The sequence below is a fragment of the Aspergillus vadensis genome (genome assembly GCF_003184925.1).
Source record: "Aspergillus vadensis CBS 113365 unplaced genomic scaffold BO88scaffold_1, whole genome shotgun sequence".
Taxonomy (NCBI): Eukaryota; Fungi; Ascomycota; class Eurotiomycetes; order Eurotiales; family Aspergillaceae; genus Aspergillus; species Aspergillus vadensis.
The window spans coordinates 2,356,660-2,376,466 of NW_020292039.1; the positions used below are offsets into that span (position 1 = coordinate 2,356,660).

Below are 19,807 nucleotides of genomic sequence, written 5' to 3' on the forward strand. Positions count from 1 at the left end.
ATGGTAGAAACGCGATCCTCTTCTGTCCCTGCTGTCGTGATGTCCGACTCCGCTTCAACCATCCAAACCGTTCCCTACGACGACACCATCGCCGCTACGGCCCCTATCGCCGTTCGCTCCGCCTCATACCCTACCCCAGTGGATTGTACTTCGTGTTCGGAGGAAACATCGCATAGCGCATCGTCCGGTAGTGCTTGGGATCAGTCGGGGCCTGCGCCGTCGCAACAGAATGCCAGATCGCGGCGGAACAGGTTCACTGCCTTACCAGAGGCTGGGGCCTCGACTGTAAGCTTGCGCTCACTGCGCAATAGCATCCCCAGTATCATTGTCAATGATACCGCCTCCCGTCCTGCGTCCCGCCCAGGATCTCGTCCCGGTTCGCGGTGGTCGGAGCGCAGATGGGGCGGTCTGAGAAGTAAGAAGTCGGGCGAGTTCGATCGAGATGACGATGCCCCCCCTGTACCGCCGATTCAAGCCCCCTTCAATGGCATTGCTCTGGATATCCCGAACTCGGCTCTCGATGGTCTCGGACCGCAATCGATGCGGTTCTCCAAGCGCGGAAGTCTTATCAAGGAGGAATCGAAACGCCAATTACAACAGCAAATTGAACAAGAGGAAGCAAGACGACGAGAGGCGGCTCAACAAGCTCAGGATGGGGACAACCAGCAACAACGGGGACCTGATGACAGAGAACCGGTGTCACCTGATGTCGCCTCGTCGGAACAAAATAGCACAGAGCCGGAGACCATCGAGACGCCATCGAGGCGGTCAAAGCCCGTCTCGACCCTTCGAGTCAGGCACAGCGCCATGGCAAGCAGAGCCATCTCTGCGGACGAAGATATGTTGTCGCGACGGGTACGGCTGATGTATGAGAAGGGCGAAGAAAATGTGACAGACTCAGAAGTAGCAAAATCCATGGCCATGGAGAATGGTATCTTGTGGGAAGATACCCCAACCAGTATGGAGACCTCTCGTCTTTCTGGACCCAGTATGTCAGTGGATACCAAAAGTGTGGTGTCGTCTCTCGGTCCAGAGAACGGACCGGCAATCAAAAGAGAGGCTCACGAGTTAGCTGGAGGCATTGAGTACTGGCAGAACATCAAGGCTGGAGATGTCGACCGGTACGGCTTCATCCGATCACCGACGTCCAACTCCAACGAAGGCATTGACCCCAGTCCGATCCAGCGTGTCTCTACCAGCCTACTTATGGCTTCGGAGACGCCACGACGGAAACATTCTATCCGTCCACCCTCGGCCATCGGGGGAAATCGTCCCTTTTCAGGCCTCACAGGCCGCTCCCCGACGCGGAAGATGTCTGAGCCTTCCATACGGCCAACCTCTTCTCACAGCATGTATAGCACGACCATGATGCGACGATCAACCTCGCGGTTTCGTCGGGCCGCCAACCATCTGCCACACAATCGCGACCGCCGCGTCAAAGATGAGGCGAGCGATATGCTCACCCACCCGACAGCTCCTCTCAATCCGGGTGAGAAACAGGACGCAGCTGCCGCCCGCGCGGCGAGAAAGAAAGAGTGGGAAAGGGAAGATAAATGGACAAAGATGGCCCGCCCCATGCGGAGCGGAGATGGCGGTGGCATGACCTTCGAGTTTGACACGACAAGCTCCAAGCTGATTGAGCGGACATGGAAAGGCATCCCCGACCGATGGCGAGCGACCGCGTGGTACGCCTTCTTGAAATCCAGCGCCAGAATGCACAGTGATAGCCCTTCGGAAGAGGAACTAATTGAAGCGTTCAATGAATTTCAATTGGTTTCATCGCCCGATGATGTCCAGATCGATATAGACGTTCCGAGAACCATCACCAGTCACATCATGTTCCGGCGACGGTATCGCGGAGGCCAACGACTATTGTTCCGAGTACTTCATGCGATGTCCTTGTACTTCCCAGACACGGGATACGTGCAGGGCATGGCTGCCCTGGCTGCGACTCTACTCGCCTACTACGACGAAGAACATGCATTTATCATGCTCGTGCGACTTTGGCAATTACGGGGGTTGGAGCGTCTGTATCAGTCCGGCTTCTCGGGCCTCATGGAGGCCTTGGGGGATTTTGAACGAGAGTGGCTAGAAAAAGGAGAGGTAGCTGCCAAGCTGGTGAGTGAAACAGCATCTTCCCATATATCTCGATACACAGGACTCTAACCAAATTCTAGAATGAACTTGGAATTCCTCCCACGGCATACGGCACGCGGTGGTACCTGACCCTTTTCAACTACTCTATCCCATTTCCCGCCCAGCTCCGCGTTTGGGACGTCTTCATGCTCCTCGGTGATGCCGACGACCTCACAGCACCCGGCTCTTCAGGCAAAGGCAGCAAAAAGGACGCACCCACCAGTGCCTTTGGCAACGGACTGGATGTCCTCCACGCGACCTCCGCCGCCCTGATCGACGGCATGCGCGACATCATCCTCGAATCGGACTTTGAGAACGCCATGAAAGTCCTCACCAGCTGGGTTCCTATCAAGGACATCGAGCTATTCATGCGTGTCGCCAAAGCAGAGTGGAAAGTGCACCGTCGCAAAAAGACCTCCTAGTGACTTTGCTGCTGCAGCAAAGCAAATAATCAAGTGACGTGATGTGACGACCTCTATCTACGGCGCGGACTAGATCCGCGGATTCACTTCGATATTACATACAGCACAAACCCTACCTTATAATATACTTAAATACTCGATCCTCACCCTCCACATTATACCTACCTACCCACTTTTACGATTCGACCCGACGAATTCTTGATGAATGAACAAAAGTCGTTTTGTCTCTTTCATTTATAATACAGTTATTCCTTCTTCGACATTGCTACTTACTTTTCTCTACATTCTTATTTCATGGATTCTACTTCTCTTTGACGGCTCTCACATCACGATACCAACCACTCACTACCTCGTTCGATGACAGCAAACAACAATCTTTGTCTGTTTGTCCGTCTCTCGAACTACGAATGGATCTCATACATACAACATACATACATACATACTCGCTCGGTCTACATACAAACACACCTTACACAGATACATACGCGCACCCTCACTTAATACATACATACCTTACCTTTCTTCGGCTCTTCTCGAAAGAAGACGAAATGTGTCTAGACATGCCTGTCACCTGAACACTCTCCGTGTCCAGACACAGACACAAGATACAGATACACGATGGATGCACGCACCCATCCACTATACATACATACCATCACTATAACCCCACCATCCAGTCTTCAACTCTCATTTCCATATCAATTTCCTATACTTGTCCCGTCTATCACTTATTATCTATACATCTGCTGCCATTACCTTTGAAATTTCCTTGCTGTGTCTGTCATCTGCTTCTGTTTTTCTTACTACACTGCACTGCACACTACCCGACCATCTCCTATATACTAGGGACCAAACCAACTACATACTTAATACCTTGTTGTTGACTCTGATACCCCTTTTATTCTTATTTTGTTTCTATCTTTATCGGTTCTTTTCTTTGTTGTCTGTCTGTATGTCTGTCTTGTCTCATCTTGCGTTTTACTTCGCGGTCTATCTTTTACGTTGTTGATGTCTTGTCTGTGTTTCCATTCAAACTTGTCAGGTGGTACCCGCAACAGGTATTGTCGTGCGGGGATCCATCCTCACTGTCTATCCATCTATTTATCTATCTACCCTGGTCTTGCCTATGTAGCTAGCTAGCTAGTCCCTCATCTACTAGATCCTCATCTGTAACCATAACTAGTTGACTGTATCAAATCAGAATAGAAACTCCTGGCAACATATCTCCAACACGTCTCCACCAAAGCAATATACCAATTGTGTTCCGTAAACCCACAAATCCAACCCTCTATAAAAGGCTAATCACGCGCATTGTGGTATCAACATATATCCCCCAGGACTTTTGTTCAGTCCCATCAGCCCAGCTGCAGGACAATAGAGCTCAGAAATGCACCAGATTTCTGGTGACCGCCGCAATCCAGTCGAGGGTACCTTAGATATCAATATGGTATACGAAAAGAATCGAAACGAATAACATAGGAGAATCGCAATGAGGAATGGTATCTGCAGCAAATCCAAAAAACGCTTGAATCAAGAGAAGGAATTCTTGAAAGTACAGAATGGTAAACAGTGATCAACAACCTTCTGTGAAATTGCTAACATGCATCTGGTAGATGCGACAGGCGATGGCTTTGAATGCAGGACGTCACTAGTCTGCACTGATAAGTGTGGCATTCGAGACAGCAATAAGCCCCATGATAACCACATTTATTCTAGTGTCCCGAGGCTAGATTATGCTCTTTGGACAGTTGCAAAGCTTTTGCTGTTGGTGAGCGGGCAGGACTGCTGCGAGGGTCGTGATAAGAGGCTGCTTCGCTTCGCTGTACCCGAACTGTGTGGGGCGAGGCGGCATGTCCTGCAGAAGTATTTTTCTCTTCATAACGGTCCTCATTATCTGCTCGATCACCCTCGTTTGATCTAGCATCATCCACAATCATGCGTTCTAAAGAGTGGGTCGGGCTAGTACCTCGACTGCGGTGCTCACGTTTCACATCTTCCGCCGGTATCTGGTACGAAGCAGATGCGTCACTCGATCTTGGGAGACAGTGATGGTGATGCGTCGGCGGTGCTGCTTGCTCGGTCTGATATTCCGGGGCCGGAGACCCTGGCTGAGATGTCTGCGAAGAGCCAGGGAAGGAATCTGGCGGACGAGATGATGGCAATGGCGCTGGATGGTGTGCCCCATGGGCCTTCCTCTTCCGTCCAGGAGAGACATTGGAGTCCACATGCCGAGATCCTTGTACGGCACCCGGTGATTCCTGCCTACCTCTTCCCGATTGCGCATGCCCTGCCGTCTGACCTGGAGGAACCCAGTGGTGGAAGTATAGGGATGGAGGGGACTGGCGTGACGAAGAATCTGACTTGCCCCGCGGAGGCTGAGTTGACGGGATAGACGATCCTGGGGCATAGTGCACGTTGCTGAGATTAATGGGCGGTTGGAGCTGTGACTCCCCAGGATTTATGCGAGGGATAGCTGCAATAGCAAAGCGTGGATCAGCGGGGCCATTGGATACTGACGGACGACCCAACGGTTGCGGGGTAGGAGAGGCTCCAACAGTATGCAATGGCTGGGATAGCAGGACTCCCGGAGGGGGCACAGTCTGAGGGTGCACTGGTGGAGCAACATATGCATTAGAGGGAATGGTACGGGAGTCTTGGCGGACATGTGTAGGCCTGCGCTGGGCATGGGGATGTGCATGCGACATGACAGGCATCTGCGGAGCAGGACCGCGAGGCGCAGAGGGTTGAGTTAGGTATTGTTGAGTAAGTTCGAGCATCGATGCTGGCAGACCGCCAGGACTGATGCCGGCGAAGATGAGCGGGATCATCTGGGGTGGGACACCGGCCTGCAAGGAATCACGAAGCATGCTTTGCTCAACCCTCCGCTGTTCGAGTCGCAAGGTCTCTTGGCGCGTCTTCTCTTCTTCCTGCTTCCTCCGATCTTCCTCCGCTTTGGCCTGGAGCCATTGTCGCATGGAGTCATCCGAGGACTGCCATTGGCCCGGGGGCGGCGGGAGTGGCTGGTTCATCGCAGAGCCAGACACATTGGCAAAGCCCACATTGGGAGGCGGCAAGGTTAACGAGGCAGGAGGCGGCAATCCTGAGCGCGAGGGGTCCATGGAGCGGTCCGCAGAGGAGCTTGAGGGTGCGGTGACCGCTGCTGGTAGGTCAGGCACGGGGGGCGGGGATGACCGTGGGGTTGGAACGGACTGGCGAACAATGGAGTACTCATGAGGACCTTTAACTCCGTTCTGGGAGGCAGGCTTCAGTGTAAGCAGCATGATTCTTCTGGGTTTTGCATCCGGCTCAATTGAGCTGGGATATGGGTGAAGAGCGGTCAAGGAGCCCGATTTTCAAATGGACGTAGAGAGAGAAAACAACAGACAGCATGAACTAGATGCGGAGATAGATAGGCAGAAAGATAACGAGGGGATCACCGCTCCACACGACAGATTGATCGACAAGAATATACATGAAAGAAATTGGAAAACAATTAAGTCAGGAGGGACCAAGAGGGACGAGGAAGAGACGAAAGGAAAGGATGCACAGAGGCATCTTTTTTCCTGGGAGGGTAGTGGAAGTAGTAGAAGGGAGCAAGTAGTAGTAGATGGAAGTAGACGGAGTACTAGTAGTTGGCTTCATGCACACGAGGAAGGGCAGCTGGAAACTAAACGGGAGAGGGAGTGTGTCTAGCAGCCCACACAAGAGCAATTACTCGAGTGAACAGTAGACAGTACGAACAATAGACAGAAGACAAGATGGCAAAGAAGATGAATCCCGAAGAGAGAAGAGAAAAGAAAGAGCGACAGAAAAGGGAAGGAACTGGAAAGCATCGTAATTGCCCAAACAGGGCAGCACCCAAAAGAGGAAAGACACACTTACCCAATCGGGACAGGTCCCCGCGATACACTAGTCTGGATCGGGAATTGACAGCCTGAGGATGCAAGGCCAGCCAGGGGGGGAAAAGAACAGAAGAAGAAAAGAAAAAGTATCTCAGAAGGGCAAGTAGAAGAGGAAAAAAGCACTGACAGATTTTAGAACCAAGCAAATAATATGTTATCTCCCCATTGACTAGTTTATATATCTACCGCGATCTCATCCCTCCCCAAGTGGAGATTCACTTGCGTAGACAGGAATCGGGGGCGTTGGGTGATGACGACGAACGGGAGTGCGCGACTCGTCATGCTTTTAGGGATCCATTTCCCATTTCGATTTCGGTCCTTACTGTTTTGTTTCTAACTGAGAAAAACAAAACTAAATAACTAGTAGTAATATCCCCCACGTAATGAATCTGGCCAGCTGTGATTGATTGATTCATTGATTGATTTAATTTTATTCCCACAATCTACCATCTACCGTCTACCAGCCTACCTATCTACTAGTCTATTCTGCAACCATGTCTATCTACTAGATAGAAAGCAGTCGTCAACAGAAAGGAAAAAAAAGAGTGGACCCAGTGGATGGAAGCTTGCCCCCAAAGGCATGGAATGAATGGATGGATATGGCATGGCACGGCCCTTTTGGGGCTGACTGTCAGTAAGTCTAGAACTAGACTAACTCACTAACTTACTAACTTACTTACCAACTAATTAGTTTCTAGTTCATACTAAACTAGAAGAAGAAGATTAGATATCATTTGCCCGCCCTCTTGCGTTTCATCTCCCGAGTCCCCATTAGGGAAACATTTCTGCTCATCATCATCTTCTTCGCTTGTGGGCTTGGCGGGGTCTTTATCTCTGACGCTCGTCAATTGCTACCTGCTACCTGCTACCTGCTGTTTCTATCTACTATCTTTTCTGTTTTCCGCTTTCTTGTGGATTCATGGTGTTTGTTCTCTACTATGAAAATTTCCCTTCTTTCATCGCTGGGGAACACGCTACGTAACACAAACAAATGTATCGACGTACACCAGCCAGTCAGTACAGGTAGGAGGAAAATCTATCAGTTCTGGCTAAGTTCCAAACATGCTCACCAGATCAGGGAAGTAATAAATAAAAGCTATATATACTAGAAATGCAATCCCAGGGTATCCAGTTCCGCATCCCCCTGTTTCTTCATGGCCTTCAGCTGTCCCGGTCGAACCGACTCAGTACCTCCGGAGGTACCGTCGGTATATACTTGCGCGCGCGTTCTCGGTTCGTGCCGCCCCAACCCGCCCCGTAGCTAATCAGCATATCTGTGCTCGTGGGCAGCGAGAAGGGAAGCGTGAGGGACGGGTCCAGGAATACGTTGTTACTGCGCTCATCCATCCACGCCGACGGAGCTGGGTGCGGAGATGCTACGCTCGAGCCAGGCGAGGCCACGGACGCTCGCGTGGATGGGGATCCGGCCGTCTCTGAAGCTGTGGAGGCCGGAGGGGTCTGCGGGCGTCCATCGGTGAATCCTGCCTCGGGTGCTGTGGTGTTTTGCTTGGGTGCCTGAAGCTTCGCTTGCTCTCGGAACAGCAGCCCCGGATCGCGCTGCAGCTCAATCAAGAATTTCATGGCCGGCTTGGTTAGTCCCTTTTCCCCGACCTCGGGCCGATACGACTTGACCGCATGCAAGAGTTGCGCCGGGGTGAGTTGCTGCAGCTGAAGCAGAGTCGTAACAAGTGACTCAAAATCGTCCCCAAGCGAGGAGAAACATTGAAGCCACTGTAGGAGTTGGATGACTGGCGCCAAATGCCGGCGCGCAGATTCCATCGTGCTCTCGCCCGTGCTACTCGTCGATCCATTCTCATAATGTTCCGGTTGGCGGTTATTGTTTCGCGCCCAATCCTCTAGGGTGGACACATTCATGCGAATCTGCATCGCCTTGGTCCGGGCCAGGTAGCGCTTGGTCGACATAATGCGGTTGAAGGTTTCAGCTCCAAGCCAGTACAGGAGCTGGGAGATAATCTGCGTAGTGATGACGGAGTGTACATCGTAAAGATCCAGGACAAAAAGGGTAGAGGAGAGGAGAGAGGTGATATTGCGCGGAGACACTTGTGCGCGCCGTCTGGGGGATGGAGGTCGGAAGCGCTTCTCCGCCGGTTCGGGCGTTTTCTTAGATTTGGAGCGGAAGAGCTTCCACTCATTTTGGAAGTGGACATCCTCTAGCCCCGGAATGGTCTCATGGTCCAGCATGGCGGCGTCGAGCACTTTGTTCATGCGACGCTCGGCGTCGCGGATGATGAGAATGAAGATTTCATTGATCAGCTCGGCCAGGTGTAGCTGGAATTCCACAGTAGATTCCACCAGCCCGCCATCCTTCTTCAGGTAATGTAGCAACAACGTCGCATTTGACATCCAGAAAGCCAAGATCGTCATGTCCCACTGATGGCGCTCAACGACATCGTTGATCTTCTCGGTCGCGGAAACGAGCAGCTTAGCAAGCAATTCGGGACTAGCATGATAGTGCGCATATCGAGCACTGAGAAAGAGGAGGTTCGCGGGGACGGGTTTTTGCGAGGGCGACCGTTGCGGTGTCATGTTGGTGATAATGATGTTGAGGATCCGTTCTAACTCACTCTCTTGGAAGACAAACATCTGGTCGTTCAGACACCGATCCCACACGAATTCTTGCTGTTCTTCTTCAAGCTCCTCTTCATCCAACGACTGTAATTGGCGAACAAATGACCTGGTTAGCTCACTGCTTTGGGACGCTCTTTTCAACTCAACCACTCACGTCGAACTTTTCATCGAGCCCCAGGCTCGACAGGTCCACCTCAAGGTTAATGGCGCTCTCTTCCATCATCATGCGCCGCTTCAATTCATTCTCAGCAATCTCCTCTTCGAAGCGACCGTGTCCAAACCCGGAATCATAGAAATCGTCTTCGATCGCACTCGGCCCAAAGTGGTAACCGTTTTCATGCAGATACTCTGAAATCTCGCTACCAGGCTGTGCAAAGTCGAACGCCGTCCCGCCCGACGAGGACTTGATATCCGGAGACGCACCGTGGTCGAGAAGGATCTTCGCGATTGTCTTGTGTCTGTTTGTCATGGCCCACATCAAGGCACTCCACTGATTCCGGTCCTGCTGATCGATATGGGAGCCTGCATCGAGAAGCGCTGAGACAACATCTTGGTGTCCCTAGGCCGAAGATTAGTTTCGCGCATGCCCAAACAGACAAATGAGTTAAAAGAGCGGCACGTACGAAGCAACTAGCATAGATCAACGGCACTGTCCCCTCTTCATCTGGCTTGTTCACATCGACATAATCAGCTGCATGGCCTTGCACTAATCTCCGAACACGTTCCACGTCGCCGTTACTAGCCGCCATATTCAAGCTGCGCTGTAGAATATCTTTCTTCTCTGCGTCCGATAGCTTCTCATCCGTTGCGATGGCTTCCTCGTCCGCACCTAGCGACTCGACTTCCCGGTGAGCAGCCTGCGCAGCAAGCATTTCCATCAACCGGGCATCACTGTCTTCCAGCCGGGCAGTGGTTGTGGATTCGTTATCGTCGTCGGTCGATGCGGCCAGTCCGCGCCCGTACTGGGCCTGTAGGTTATGTTCTTCGTCATGGGTGTGGTCGTCGAGGGCTAGACTGAAGCTCAATGGTTTTGCGGCGATGGGCGTGGTGAGGAATTGGGATTGGCCTGCGGAGCGGAAACGGATCAGCCACCTGTTACACTTCTCGTTATATACGATCTCACGGGGACTTTTGGGTTTGTCTAATCGTGTATCCCTCCGAGTATGCAGAAAAAGCAAGTGTAGTCGCTGGCACTAGGGTCCTCTTTCATGCGCGACAAGTAAGGAGAGGTAGTAACACACCTTGCCAGGCATCATACATCTCCGTTTCGGGCTGGATGAGAGGGATAGAACGACGGTCGTCCAAGGACTTGGGGAGATCGTCCGGCAGTCCTGCAGCGTGTAAGGACTTGCGTGCCGCGCTGTGGTCGGCCAGATCGGGGTCGCTGCGGTCGAGGTCGTCCGACGCCCCGCGGGGGGATCCGGAGGCGTCCATGGCGGGTGGGAAGTGCGATAACGTCAGGAACCAACAAAGAAGGGAGGGGAGGGAGTCGGGCAAAGAAGCTCTGGCTCTCGCTCCATGGAGGAGGAAATAAGACGGGACACACACGGGAGGGTCAGCCTCCTTTGGAATAGTTTCTGTTTCCCAAGGTAAGTGGAACGGAAGGTGGGGAATAATTTGGGTGAGAGATGATGTTCAGGGAGAGAGAGAGAGGGAGGGAGGGAGAAAGCAAGGCGGAACGGCAGCCTGGGAGACACAGAGGAGATTGGGATGTTCCCGGCCGATGAAACTCGCCCGCTCCACTCGCTTCAGCTGCTGCGATTTCCTTCCATCCCGTTAGTCAGGTTACAGATTCTGCTTACTTCGAAGAGTTTCATCATTATTATAGAAAGTATTCCTTCCCGTGCCACGGGGATAACGTCGCTTCCATATCAATGCTACCTCCATCCTATCATCCCTAACCATGTGGATATCGCTTCATGAACCCAAAATGCAAAAGAATAAATCTCCAAAATTATACCACCAATCCCAAAAATCCACAAAAATAACCTCCTTCGCAGCCAAATGCAATGCTATTGTACATGGTAAATTGGTATCAAAATGCCAACCCTGACTCGTGGGTGCAAAAGTAAACTTCGTCGAGGATATCTTGGTCGCTGGTAATCATAGACGGACGATATGCTTGGGGTATATTAGGTGCGCTGGTGACCCGAATGGTTAACTCCTCTATGCAAGTCTTTCGTATGCTTTCTTTTCTTTTATTCGTTTGTTCTCTTTTCCTCTTGCTTGATATTCCTTCTTTGGTGTTCTGTCATTTCTTTGCTCTGCCTCTAGCGTGATGAGACAAAAGATTCACTCCAACTGCTTACTGCGCAGTTGGACTTGCTCCTCCGAAAGTGATGCGATCCAAAGACAACGCTCAATGATACCCGGCACAGGCTCGAATCGATACCTCGTGCTTGCATCAATCAGTCGGAGGAGGCTCTTAACAATCTTCGCGGTGGTGCGGTAGCGCTCAAAGTTGATCAGGGACTCTCCATCCTGTGTTGTGACTCGTGCTGGCTTTTGCGCATTATACGTCAAGTCGTGGACATACAGCCCTAAGAATACCAGGTTAGCTTTATAGTCACCATGGGTTACCGGCAAAGGGAAAACTTACCAACAAATGGAATGCAACCATCTTGCGCATTGGCCATTTCCATCTCGAGACGAAGCTCATGGAAATTGCGAATGGGCTGCGTTAGCGATTCCATGTCCTTCAGCAGACGCTTGTCAGAAACGGGTACCAGGTCCCAGGTAGCCTGAAGGCGAGAGCAGTCGGTTGACGAGAGAGCAATGGCAATCTGGAGCATCGTGGCATAGTTGCACATTCTTCTGGCATGTGCTGCCGTGTGGATGAATTTGGCAATCGTTCGCGCTCGTTCGTGGATGTCTTGCGTGAGGACAATTTCTGAGAGCACCCATCTGACCATCAAGTTGAATCGTCCCACAACAAGGTCAATGCCCCTGTGCTCGTCTTCCATGAGGAATTGCACCCAACTCAACACGGTGGGTGACCCACTGCTCCATCGCATATCCACCAGATCCCTCCAGTCAACTTCACTCAAGGCAGCCATCTCCACCAACGTCAGTTGCTGGGCAAGGACATGCGATTCGCACGATAGAACAAATGGCACATGCTCAGGGCCCGTAGTCTTCAATGGTTCCGGGAATCGGCGACCCTTTTCTGACTGGGAAAGAACATCTCCTGAAACCTGCTGCGTGTTGACGGGTCGAGTATTTGCTTGCTGTGCCATTTTGTTTCTGGGAGAAGGATCTGGTGTTAATGGTTGGGCCTGGAACAGCACCGGGTTCAACGGTGTAGTCCAAGAACCCACAGATCGGGTATTTTGGACCGTCATCGGAGGGGAGGGTGGATGAGCGAGCGGATGAGGCGGAATACCGAGAGATGAATCGGTCATGCTTTGCGTATCTATGGAGAAACGTTGCTCTGCAGCTTCTTGCGAATCGATCATATCAATTGAGATCCCAGATGACAACCCAGAAAGACGCCCCGTATGCTTTCTCGACCCAGAGGGAATACCCGGGAGTGTTGAACCTCGCGGGATGCGCTTCATACTCTCGGTCTCCTTCACAATGTCAATAGAGGGGTGAGAGGACTCCAGATCCGATGTCTCACGGCTGGAGAAACTGGGTTGGAAGCGGGAAGGCCCGGCCATATGAGACGTCGGGCGGCTAGCGACGGGCTTCTTCATCGACTCATCACTCAATCCCCGTTCTAGGAGAGGAATAGAGCTGTAGGAGTCTTCGGACTCCGCGATCGAATCAGAATATGGTCGTTGAGGAACAATGCGTCCCTGAACTTGCGAGTATGTCAGACCATCACCAAAGAAGGTTTGGCGTCTCCTAGCCACCGCATCCGAGTTCGCAAAGCTGTGGGGTCCTGCGCTACCACGGCTCTGACGGAGCCAATCCTCCCCAGTGACCTCACCTGGATTGTAGTGCTGTAGGTATTGACCTGACCCAGCAGCAGAAGCCTCAGCATCCCCACCAGACGTCCCATGCCATTTTCCTTCGAGCTTCAATAGTGTTGACTCGACACCCCCATCATCGTCATCTGGGATCTGTGCGAACTGTGCAATAGCATCCTCAAAGGAACGCCGCAGGTTCTGCGATGAGTGCGTTGTCAACAACGAAAACCGAGGGTTCGGAGGGATGAGACTCGTCTGGGGTCGCGAATACGGCTCATCAACCCGAGTAACAGCCGTGTCAGCACCAGAACTACGATATGTGATATCAGAGACAAAGGACCCTGAATCGGGTCTGGATTGGAAGCCGCCGCCGTTTCGCATTTGACGCAAGTCTCCACCAGGACGCCTACGTAGTGTCGGTCCAGAGGGTTTATCCAAGGGTTGCTGCAAGCTTCCCGGGGGTAGAGGGGGGATGGAGTCACTTCCCATGGTGAGACGGTGCTTCGAGACTCCACTTTGGAAGGACGCGTACTTCCGTAAACGCAACGAAGACGATGTTCTTTTCCACGAAGTCGAAGCCCGCTCAACGGAGTATGACCTGCGCGAGGCTTCCGAAAATCTAGAGGGGCGCAGGAACTTGGACGCTCGGCCTGATGGGCCAGGAATTGGTTCGTCGTAGAAAATAGGCAAAGAATATTCATCGGTCGCTAAAGTCGATCTTTGGTGTGGAGCGTACGGGGATGGAGCTCTGACTGTTGCAGGCGATGGCTCCGCCTCCAAGAATCCAGGAGGCTGTTGGAGTCCTGCATTCGCTTCTCCAATAGCGCCAGACATAACAGGTAGACCCAGGCCTGTTCCATCTACGATGACGATGGATTCACTACCCGCAGTAACCTGACTTGTCGCTCTCGGTATTCCAGGCGCCGAACAATGAAGTTCTGCCTGGTTCTGTGGATCGGCAGATTGGGAGCCTCCTGTAGTATCGGTTTGTTCAGAAATCGCAGCACGATACTGCTTCAAAACCTCGTCACAGAGGGTATCGATTCTCGTGGGCCTTTTGACCCCAGTCGCAGTCTTTCTACCTCTATAGGCATCAGATCCGAATGCGACATTAGTCGGGAGAGCCGATGTCCTCCCCGGAAGAGAAGCATTTGCTGGTCTATTCATCGCCCGTGAAAGGCTACCAGAAGCGCCATGTCGACTATTCAATGCCCGGCGAATTGAGCCAATGATTGTTTTGACGCCAGAGGTTGAAGCGGCCGGTTTGTGAATGCCGTGGGAGGTGCTTCGGCGGTCTGAGGCAAGGTCCTTAGCTGACGATGGAAGAGGGGGGGATGGAGGCGCCATCATGATGGTGTACGACTCCGCCGGAGGATAGAGCTCTCCTCGTATCAGACTACTGAGATCAAGCGCCTCCTGTCTGGCGGCCACACCCTGTTGCTCGGGGTTGACCAGAGAGAAGGGTGCCCTGTCATCTCGAACAGAGTCAGAGAAGCTGCCGCTACGCTTGTGAGAATGTCCAAGATAGGGATAGCGGCGTGAAGTAAGAGGAGAAGGCGGATAAGCTTCCCGTGAGGAAGTTGGCTTCAGCGGCATAAGAGGTACGGGATGGGGTGCCTTGTGGGCCAAGGACAAGGACAGACGCTTCGGAGACTTGGGGGGCAAGGAACAGGAGATTGCCTGAAAGCTCCGGTCACTTCCGGCTGAAATTGGCACACTCTTCACCGTGTTTGACGAATTGTTTCGGCTGTGATGATTCGGACGATACTGGGTGGCCGCAGGGCTAGCTTCCAGTCCGCTTTTGGTACGCACCAGGGCCAGAAGGTCACCGCCACCCGCCATCTCCAAAGTGTCAGCTTCGCGGTCACCAGGAAGGATGGCAACGTCAGGGCTTTGGAACACATCGTGGTCACTCGGCAAGTCCCAATAGAGAGAAGACTTCCCATACCAGCAGCGTTTGAGATCTATGAGGATCTTGAGATCACTCATGCCACCGCCCTGTCGAGACTTGACATCATCGTACATGCTATTGATCGTTTCACAGAAATGACCGCGGAGATCATACTCGGGCACAAAATCATCCACAAAATAATTGAGAATCCAATGCCGCAATGCCGCAAACGTCCGGATACGGATAATCCTGCCGTCATCCTGCAGGCGGTTAATCGCCCACCGCAATCGGGCAAGGAGCAGTGCGAGAAGGGTGCTAGTCGAGATATAAGAGCGAAATGTCAGGAAGAAATCGGATACAAGCTCATAGTCCATGAAGGACGCGGACGATATTTGGGCGACGATACGTGCCGGCGTAGCAGCGCTGATGTCTTTGGTGCCTGAAGCATAGCGAACCACCGACTCTTTGTCCATTTCCGACACCAGCGTCTCGAATATGGCTGGTTCAATCGGCTCCTTCAACTCATAGAAAACAGGGTTCTCGCTGACTGCGGAACTCCGGGGCAACTCAATAGCACCTGCGCCCGAAAAGACCGAGCCGACGAAGGAGGGTCGTTCGGGGTTCCGTAGATAGGTGTCGGAGGCTAGAGTACCAATCCAGTATTCTCGCGGGAGTCGTGACGTGCGCATAATATCCGACAATGATGTTCTTGAATAAATGGAGCTGTGCAGGGCCATCTCATTGTCAAGGCTGGATTGAGGCAAATCCAACCTATAACGGGGGATGGAATCCTCCAGGGCACGCTGGGATGGTTCATTGGCAGTTTTTGGCCGATTATCTGCTCGATCAATGTAGATACGAAGCTCCCCTGCGCGACCCGCACGCGACTCTGACCGCTGTTCCGAGATAGTAGAAAACGAGTGAGCTTTACGGGGTCGATGGTGAGGTAGGCCGTGATATTGGGAACGCGCCGATTCTGTGTGGACGGAGTCGCCATCTTCGCAGCTTTCTTCAGGGATCAAATCTGGGCGCAACTCAGAGAGCTGCGAGTTCGACCATCTAGACGGCTCATCGCTCTCGGGACCACCGCGTCCGTGCGGAAAGGGATCTTGTCTGGATTGGTTGGGGGAAGGAATAGAAGGCGTCGGGAAGGGTTCTTTAGTCGGCGGATTGCGAATCGGTCTGGAGTGTGACAAGGGTGTTAACATTGTGATCATGATATCCGAGGTCGCCAAATATAGCACAACGCGACGGTCATACCTTAGAAAGATCTTTCCATTCTGGCCGACATTCCCCACGGTGAAGTGGTTCGGTTCTCTAGCTCCCACAGCGGCGTCACGGGGCGCCTGAGAGGTATCCAGCCGCTTGAAGGATCGCTTCCGCAATATCTCGTGGCTGTCCTTGACCCGCAGAAGGGAAGTAGCCAGCCGTTCCCGGGTTGTTCTCAAGCCAATGGTTGGGAATTCCTTGGTGTTTCTCCCGTGGGCAACCGTGTGGGCGCGTCGTAGATCGGTTGTCGCATATTGGGTATCCGCACTCGCTAGCACCTTCGCCTCGGTTCCTGGGTCGACGCTTGTTGAGAGAGTATCTATCTGTGGTTGACCTGGCTCACTTGGGAAACGGTCGACAGATGCTGAGCTCAACGCCATCATGAGCGCGGGCATGGATATGCAACTATACGATCAGCAGCAAGCGCCCTCTCGCGGCGGGAGCTCTTCCCCGAAGAGGCTCTATTCCCGGGGAGCCGGAGTGAGGCTTCGTGTTCACCAGTGTTCGGCGAACTAAAAGGGAAGATGAGACAGGGACAGCCCACGTTGGGATCGCAATAGGTGCTTGCGACACGACATGACCAGAGCCTGCACGAACGGGTGGTTCTTTATTGACGGTGACGGCAATAAGCGTCGGACATTGAGAGAAGAATTGAAAGCGGTAGCACGAGACGAATTGACGATCGAGAGCAGGACGCTCGGGGCAAAGGACAGGAGATTACGGAGGGATAATAATAGAAAGGTGGCCGGGGCGAGAAGATCAGGATTAGGAGAATAAATACCGAAAATATAGGGAGGGGGGTGGGTGTGAAAGAATAGACCGAAAGCACGGGCGATGGATAACAACAATCGGCGAGGAGAAACCGGTAGAGTATTTGGAGCTGCTGCTGATGATGATGGTGCTGATGCTCGCTGATGCTTGCTGGGGATTTGTTGATGATGCGGATGATGATAATAATAGGTAATGAGCAGGGACAAAAAAAAAAGAGTAAGTAGTAACAGAAGTAGTAGTAGTAGTAGTAATAAAAATAATAATAATAATCAGAAAGAAGCGCAACGAGTTTGGAGGAAGTGGAGAGCGCGGTGGAGAGCGCGAAGAGGGAAAGACGCGCAGAGAAAGCAGAAGGGTTTAGATTTTAGTGTTAGTTTTGGGATTAGTCTCCAGTCCGGGCCTGGCTGGGAATCGCTCCAAAAGGGAAAAGGGAAACTACTAGCAGCCCGTCACTTGCTTTAGTCCCGGTCGCGTTCCAAGAGAGCGGAACCCTCTCTCTTTTTTATTTCTGCACACCCGGGGATAAGAAGGATAGAAGGGAGAGTTTGATAGAGAAATGAAGGAGGAAGAACAGAGAGAATGAGCTAGAACTAAGAGAGGGAGAAGAACAAGTATACGTAGTCGGGAAAGGGGACTGGAGAAAAGCGAACCATGGTTCCCAACAGTCAAAGTGGATGGATTCCATTCCATGGCATGATTGGGGGGAGAGAAAAGGCCGGTAGGGAGGGGATTCGACCCGTGTCTACTTGAACTCTTCTTCTACGAAGGACTAAGCTGTCATCCATTCAAAGCTGCTGCTGCTGCTGCTGTGCGGAGGAACCTCCGTTCAGTTCAACTCTCTACTACTTACTTACTACTATTCGACTAGTAACGCACGACTACCGGCAGTAGTCCCCATCTCGTACAGCCAGTCAACGATCCCCCGTTCTGTCGCTTCCCTTACACCACTTACAGGAGCCTGCTGATAGGCAATCCTCATCACTACTTCATAACCTAGTACTTCCTTAGTATCTCGACTACAATTCCGATCAGCCAAATCCTTCGAGGTCATCAAAAGTCGGTCAGCTGATGGTCGATCTACCACAGATCGTGGAACCGCAACATCCACCCGGGCTAGATTTAGTCCCCTGGCCCGGAGTAATTACTTAGTCCTGTAGGTAGTCTAGCTAGTTATTTAGTCGATGAAAATCACCGGTTCCCTCCCCTACTCACTACTCAACATGAAGTGGGGTCTTTCTTCATCAACTGAGGGGAATCAAAACTCTTCAGGACGTTCGTCATGCGATGCCGCTGCTACGTACATGCAACGGTAAGCACTGAACGGTTCATGTGGGCTGAATGGGACCAACAGAAGGGACTCGACGGTACCGAGCATTACTACTATTCTATATCAACATCATACGGTTTAGTATATAGTAAGTAGTAGTCTATCTCAAGCAATCACTACTCCGGAGTAATCTACAACTTATCATGTAATATATCTAGCCCCAGGTGATCTGAAAGGAAGAATTAATCGATAGATAGTAGCCACCCGATAGCTCCGTATTCCGTATTCCGGATACAAAGTACTACCAAAAAGCTCCCAATGAAGCCCAAGCCCAAGCCCACCCTCATGATCAACTGACACGGATCGGCAGCCGTGCAGGAGCGGAACTTCGAGGCTGAATGATACGAGAGACAGTCGATCAGTCAGAATCTCCAGACCGAGGCAACGATACATGCCGGTAGATAGGTAGCAGCAGTAGTAGTAGCTACGGAGTACAGTGTATCTATCTCCGCCCTGCACGTCGACCGTCATAGTTTAGTACTCCGTAGATTTTCATCCTTCTGCTCAGCCCGCGTCCAATGAGAGCGGTTGAACCCGATGCTAACGTCACGGTGTGTTCAGATCCCATTTACGGGGAAAGCTGAAAATGAATGATTGCCTGCTCTTGGCCTGCAGCTGAAATGCTCCCGTTACTGCCACCAAAGTCGCACCAACTAAAGAGGAGAGACAAGGTAAGCCTTCTATATTAGTACTAGTTGATTACTTTCAGTACTAGTAGTATCTACAGTTACTATCTACTCCTTTTTCTCTGTTCCCCCTTCCCTCCTTACGACCAACAACACTCATCAGCTGAACCCAGATTCATTTTTGACGTCGGGCGTACCACGCTATCTGCTTGACCACCTAAATACCGAACTCAGGTACCCGGATTTATTTCTGGTTACCTAAAAAGAGGGTGAGGGGAAGATGAGGGGCGGTATCGGGCACGCGACGCAAAAGGAGTATAAAAAGAGAATAGTCTAGGGACAAAAGAGGTGGATCGTACCGGGAGAGATGAAGATAGGTACCTTTTTTTCTTTATTTTTCTTATTATAATAATCATTCATTTCCCTCGTTTGGCATCTAAAATATGGGGAGCGTCGAATGAGGATAGCCCATTGTCCCAAAAAAGCAAAAGGGATTGAATGAAAGTGGGAAGAAGTGGGCAGTTGGGAAGGGGGGGAGAGAAGGAGACTTACTAGTAGTTGAGGGTAAAAAAAGGGGGGGCAGGGCGAACAGGAACCACGATTGGATCGGAGGGGGAAAACAGCAGTACGTTGGCCGGGTCATTCGGGAGCCGTTAAGTGCCAATGACCGCCTCGAGGAGGAACGCCCGGTGGAGGAAGCTGCGGAGTGGATGACAGCCGGTCTTGCCTTTCTGGGTTCATCCTTGCCTCTTAGTGGCTGACCGTTGCGGCGGATCTCCGGCCGATCGCCGATTTTGGTCAGTCTGTTAAGCACCAGGTTTACTCCGTTATGGACCGGGATGTTCGTTGGTAAATTAACATCTGAATTTCGCGGCTGAACGGCTGAGCTGAAAGTGAGGTGATGGGAAAGGAAATCAAGTCACACTTTATTGTAATCTTTAGTCTTTTTATTTTCTCCGCTTA

The 19,807-nt window shown here is 51.8% G+C and overlaps 4 protein-coding genes across 4 annotated transcripts; 1 reads left to right on the forward strand and 3 right to left on the reverse strand.

Annotated features, from left to right (window-relative positions):
- On the forward strand, positions 1-2,558 carry BO88DRAFT_327158 (putative TBC domain protein; the record flags this gene model as incomplete). Its single annotated transcript, XM_025702497.1, has 2 exons — positions 1-2,118; positions 2,178-2,558. 2 exons carry the CDS (start codon positions 1-3, stop codon positions 2,556-2,558), a joined length of 2,499 nt encoding a protein of 832 aa, XP_025568623.1.
- Positions 2,559-4,270: 1,712 nt separating this feature from the next.
- Positions 4,271-5,839, reverse strand: BO88DRAFT_328977 (uncharacterized protein; the record flags this gene model as incomplete). The annotated part of the gene is made up of 1 exon (XM_025702582.1): positions 4,271-5,839. One exon carries the CDS (start codon positions 5,837-5,839, stop codon positions 4,271-4,273), a length of 1,569 nt encoding a protein of 522 aa, XP_025568624.1.
- Positions 5,840-7,621: 1,782 nt separating this feature from the next.
- Positions 7,622-10,483, reverse strand: BO88DRAFT_410164 (DIL and Ankyrin domain protein; the record flags this gene model as incomplete). The annotated part of the gene is made up of 4 exons (XM_025707994.1): positions 7,622-9,133; positions 9,204-9,608; positions 9,673-10,190; positions 10,291-10,483. 4 exons carry the CDS (start codon positions 10,481-10,483, stop codon positions 7,622-7,624), a joined length of 2,628 nt encoding a protein of 875 aa, XP_025568625.1.
- Positions 10,484-11,298: 815 nt separating this feature from the next.
- Positions 11,299-16,605, reverse strand: BO88DRAFT_23815 (mitotic regulator LTE1). The gene is made up of 2 exons (XM_025702111.1): positions 16,112-16,605; positions 11,299-16,033 (listed from the first exon to the last, which is right to left on the reverse strand). The coding sequence occupies exons 1-2, from the start codon at positions 16,513-16,515 to the stop codon at positions 11,626-11,628; spliced, it is 4,812 nt and encodes a 1,603-aa protein (XP_025568626.1). The 5' UTR covers positions 16,516-16,605; the 3' UTR covers positions 11,299-11,625.
- Positions 16,606-19,807: the final 3,202 nt, after the last annotated feature.

Excerpts from the sequence above, each read along its gene's own strand:
- BO88DRAFT_23815 (XM_025702111.1), bottom strand. The coding sequence starts at position 16,515 with ATGCCCGCGCTCATGATGGCGTTGAGCTCAGCATCTGTCGACCGTTTC. Across the intron at positions 16,034-16,111 it reads AATGGAAAGATCTTTCTAAG|ACCGATTCGCAATCCGCCGA; the intron begins GTATGACCGTCG and ends GTCACACTCCAG.